We start from the raw sequence: 5,000 nt of genomic DNA, 5'->3' as shown, positions 1-5,000 counted from the left end.
TAATTATCCTAGGATAGCGTTAATGTTTTCTTCTTATCCTAGGTTCTGGTGGTATATGTTCGTTGGTTGTTGTTGTTGTTGTTGTTGTTGTGTGAACAGTGGCTGGACGGGGTGCAGATAACAGCTGCTTGTTGAGAAGTCTCAACTACTTGCTGGCGTTGCCTATCTGAAAGCAGGTTATCAAAGATTATGTCGGTGGTATGGTTAAGGACGAGAGGACCAGATATTGGCTTTATAAGTACAATGCAATGACGTAAACGGAAGACCTTGAAGAGGAGATAATCAGTCTTCAGCCTTGCTATTACAACCCAGGAATTCAAAGGCCTGTTATCCTGGGTGTAAAGGGAGCAAAATAAACACAGCAGAAAAACTTTTGACTTATATTATCCTTCACCAATTTAGAACAGAAGTATGTACACTATATACACTATGTACAACAATAGGTATTAATGCACTCCACGGTAAGCAAGGCAGAACATAAGCCACTAGAGAGCAGACCGTGCTTCAACCAGCTCTAGAATGGGAATGACAAGGGCAGACAGGAGAGTGGTACCCACATAACCTCTGCGATTGCCAAAACCATCTTATTGGCCGGAACCTGGGTAATGATCGAACGACGGGGCCCATCGTTCGACCCTGGTACTGGTTCGCTGGTTGGGAAAGATAGCCTTTCAATGAGGGTGTGTACATGCGCCGAATAAAGGTTACGTACTCTTTGCATGCCACGCTTGCAGCACAGCATGTAGAAGACAGTGGAAGATGAGGCAGTGAGTCCCTCAGCCTAAGAGCACGTATTGAGCACCGTTGACTTGATAAATCTGAAGCACAGGCAGGACACAGCAACTCTTGGACATGATCTACTGCCACTGGTGAGTCCCGTCCACATGTGACAAAGTCTTCAACTGCTGCACCTCTTCTGATTCCAATATATAAGCACCAATCTTTCTGCCTGTGCTTCAGATTCATCAAGACTACTGTGCTCGACACCTGCTCCCTGGTTCAGGGACTGATTATCTCGTCTTCTACACTGGCTGGATTATTATTATAATCAAAAAGAAGCGCTAAGCCACAAGGACACTGGCTGGAGAAATGTCCACATAATAAAGATACCCAGATGTTGCATATGTGTTGCTAGCTCCCAGAGTCTTTCTAGTGGGAGGTGGGGGAGGGTGTTGCTAGCTCCCAGAGTCTTTCTAGTGGGAGGTGGGGGAGGGTGTTGCTAGCTCCCAGAGTCTTTCTAGTGGGAGGTGGGGGAGGTGTTGCTAGCTCCCAGAGTCTTTCTAGTGGGATGTGGGGGAGGGTGTTGCTAGCTCCCAGAGTCTTTCTAGTGGGAGGTGGGGGAGGGTGTTGCTAGCTCCCAGAGTCTTTCTAGTGGGAGGTGGGGGAGGGTGTTGCTAGCTCCCAGAGTCTTTCTAGTGGGAGGTGGGGGATGGTGTTGCTAGCTCCCAGAGTCTTTCTAGTGGGAGGTGGGGGGGGATGTTGCTAGCTCCCAGAGTCTTTCAAGTGGGAGGTGGGGGAGGGTGTTGCTAGCTCCCAGAGTCTTTCTAGTGGGAGGTGGGGGATGGTGTTGCTAGCTCCCAGAGTCTTTCTAGTGGGAGGTGGGGGGAGGGTGTTGCTAGCTCCCAGAGTCTTTCTAGTGGGAGGTGGGGGAGGGTGTTGCTAGCTCCCAGAGTCTTTCTAGTGGGAGGTGGGGGGAGGGTGTTGCTAGCTCCCAGAGTCTTTCTAGTGGGAGGTGGGGGGAGGGTGTTGCTAGCTCCCAGAGTCTTTCTAGTGGGAGGTGGGGGAGGGTGTTGCTAGCTCCCAGAGTCTTTCTAGTGGGAGATGGGGGAGGGCGTTGCTAGCTCCCAGAGTCTTTCTAGTGGGAGGTGGGGGAGGGTGTTGCTAGCTCCCCGAGTCTTTCTAGTGGGAGGTGGGGGAGGGGGTTGCTCGCGCCCAGAGTCTTTCTAGTGGGAGGTGGGGGAGGGTGTTGCTAGCTCCCAGAGTCTTTCTAGTGGGAAGTGGGGGAGGGTGTTGCTAGCTCCCAGAGTCTTTCTAGTGGGAAGTGGGGGAGGGTGTTGCTAGCTCCCAGAGTCTTTCTAGTGGGAGGTGGGGGAGGTTGTTGCTAGCTCCCAGAGTCTTTCTAGTGGGAGGTGGGGGGAGGGTGTTGCTAGCTCCCAGAGTCTTTCTAGTGGGAGGTGGGGGGAGGGTGTTGCTAGCTCCCAGAGTCTTTCTAGTGGGTGGGGGGGGAGGGCGTTGCTAGCTCCCAGAGTCTTTCTAGTGGGAGGTGGGGGAGGGTGTTGCTAGCTCCCAGAGTCTTTCTAGTGGGAGATGGGGGAGGGCGTTGCTAGCTCCCAGAGTCTTTCTAGTGGGAGGTGGGGGAGGGTGTTGCTAGCTCCCAGGGTCTTTCTAGTGGGAGGTGGGGGAGGGCGTTGCTAGCTCCCAGAGTCTTTCTAGTGGGAGGTGGGGGAGGGTGTTGCTAGCTCCCAGAGTCTTTCTAGTGGGAGGTGGGGGGAGGGTGTTGCTAGCTCCCAGAGTCTTTCTAGTGGGAAGTGGGGGAGGGTGTTGCTAGCTCCCAGAGTCTTTCTAGTGGGAAGTGGGGGAGGGTGTTGCTAGCTCCCAGAGTCTTTCTAGTGGGAGGTGGGGGAGGTTGTTGCTAGCTCCCAGAGTCTTTCTAGTGGGAGGTGGGGGGAGGGTGTTGCTAGCTCCCAGAGTCTTTCTAGTGGGAGGTGGGGGGAGGGTGTTGCTAGCTCCCAGAGTCTTTCTAGTGGGAGGTGGGGGAGGGCGTTGCTAGCTCCCAGAGTCTTTCTAGTGGGAGGTGGGGGAGGGTGTTGCTAGCTCCCAGAGTCTTTCTAGTGGGAGGTGGGGGGAGGGTGTTGCTAGCTCCCAGAGTCTTTCTAGTGGGAGGTGGGGGAGGATGTTGCTAGCTCCCAGAGTCTTTCTAGTGGGAGGTGGGGGGAGGGGGTTGCTAGCTCCCAGAGTCTTTCTAGTGGGAGGTGGGGGAGGGTGTTGCTAGCTCCCAGAGTCTTTCTAGTGGGAGGTGGGGGAGGGTGTTGCTAGCTCCCAGAGTCTTTCTAGTGGGAGGTGGGGGGAGGGTGTTGCTAGCTCCCAGAGTCTTTCTAGTGGGAGGTGGGGGAGGGCGTTGCTAGCTCCCAGAGTCTTTCTAGTGGGAGGTGGGGGAGGGTGTTGCTAGCTCCCAGAGTCTTTCTAGTGGGTGGTGGGGGAGGGTGTTGCTAGCTCCCAGAGTCTTTCTAGTGGGAGGTGGGGGAGGGTGTTGCTAGCTCCCAGAGTCTTTCTAGTGGGGGGGGGGGGGAGGGTGTTGCTAGCTCCCAGAGTCTTTCTAGTGGGAGGTGGGGGAGGGTGTTGCTAGCTCCCAGAGTCTTTCTAGTGGGAGGTGGGGGAGGGTGTTGCTAGCTCCCAGAGTCTTTCTAGTGGGAGGTGGGGGCGGGCGGTGCTAGCTCCCAGAGTCTTTCTAGTGGGAGGTGGGGGAGGGCGTTGCTAGCTCCCAGAATCTTTCTAGTGGGAGGTGGGGGAGGGCGTTGCTAGCTCCCAGAGACTTTCTAGTGGGAGGTGGGGGAGGGTGTTGCTAGCTCCCAGAGTCTTTCTAGTGGGAGGTGGGGGAGGGCGTTGCTAGCTCTCAGAGTCTTTCTAGTGGGAGGTGGGGGAGGTTGTTGCTAGCTCCCAGAGTCTTTCTAGTGGGAGGTGGTGGGAGGGTGTTGCTAGCTCCCAGAGTCTTTCTAGTGGGAGGTGGGGGAAGGCGTTGCTAGCTCATAGAGTCTTTCTAGTGGGAGGTGGGGGAGGGTGTTGCTAGCTCCCAGTGTTCGCCTCTCCTTCAGTAGTCAGTGAGACACACCAGATAAACCCTGAGGGGTATATTTCTCTCTGCATCAAACTTCTGAAAAAAAAAAATAACAGTTTACATTAAGCGCTAAATCCATGTGGGTCATTCAGCGCAAGACGTGGTGGAGACTTTATCCTCCGTCTGGTGAGCGCGGCACAGACACGTCTCCTATTTGTTCTCTATTTTGGGGATTGAAAGAGTCTTATCTAGAGGCATAAAGGTTACTGTGGTCTTCATCCTAATAAAGTGGATAGACTTTAAACCCCATTAAGCAAGCAGTCTAGTAAGTGGGGTTGAGAGACAGAGACAGTGCACCTCGCTCCCTGCTTTCATGATGGGTTGGTTTTAAAACCCCACCTGTTTCCTGGTTTGTTTATCCCGGTATTAACAGGTATCCTTCTTGACGGCAGGTCTGGGCCTCAGCATCAAGGAGACGGTGATTCCTGTGTACAAGATCAGAGGCGAGGATGCTGTACTCAACTGCTACTACGACCTGGAGGGTGAGCCCTTGTACTCAGTCAAGTGGTACAAGGATGACGAGGAGTTCTACCGGTACATGCCAGGTTCCAGCCCAGCACAGTCTATCTTCTCCAGACCTGGAGTCACTGTTAACGTGAGTATCAGTCTTCCTTGTGCTGCCTTCACTTCCCTTCCTTGGTTACCTAGTGCTACCCTTCCCTTCCTTGGTTACCTAGTGCTACCCTTCTCTTCCTTGGTTACTTAGTGCTACCCTTCCCTTCCTTGGTTACCTAGTGCTACCCTTCCTTTCCTTGGTTACCTAGTGCTCCAGTTTTTTGCACTAATCTCTTGTGTGGTACTGTGTCAAACGCCTTCTTGCAGTCCAAGAAAATGCCTTCCACCCACCCCTCTCTCTCTTGTCTTACTGCTGTCACCATGTCATAAAACTCCAGTAGGTTTGTGACACAGGATTTCCCGTCTCTGAAACCATGTTGGCTGCTGGTGATGAGATCATTCCTTTCTAGATGTTCCACCATTCTTCTCATGACAATCTTTTACATGATTTTGCTTGCTATACATGTCAGTGACACTGGTCTGTAGTTTAGTGCTTCATGTCTGTCTCCTTTTTTGAAGGTTGGGACCACATTTGCTGTCTTCCATGCATCAGACAATCTCCCTGTTTCGATAGATGTATTGAATATTGTTGTTAGGGGTACACATAGCG

At 52.9% G+C, this 5,000-nt stretch overlaps 1 protein-coding gene across 1 annotated transcript in view; it reads left to right on the top strand.

Moving 5' to 3' along the window:
* LOC128684081 (uncharacterized) overlaps window positions 1-5,000 on the top strand; it is a 642,598-nt gene that overhangs the window by 438,555 nt on the left and 199,043 nt on the right. The window contains exon 2 of the mRNA XM_070093161.1: window positions 4,228-4,430. Coding sequence (XP_069949262.1) covers window positions 4,228-4,430 — 203 coding nt within the window. The remainder of the gene's footprint in view (window positions 1-4,227; window positions 4,431-5,000) is intronic.

Source organism: Cherax quadricarinatus, chromosome 3, assembly GCF_038502225.1.
Source record: "Cherax quadricarinatus isolate ZL_2023a chromosome 3, ASM3850222v1, whole genome shotgun sequence".
Classification (NCBI taxonomy): domain Eukaryota; kingdom Metazoa; phylum Arthropoda; class Malacostraca; order Decapoda; family Parastacidae; genus Cherax; species Cherax quadricarinatus.
This window is presented reverse-complemented; position numbering and strand designations above follow the sequence as displayed.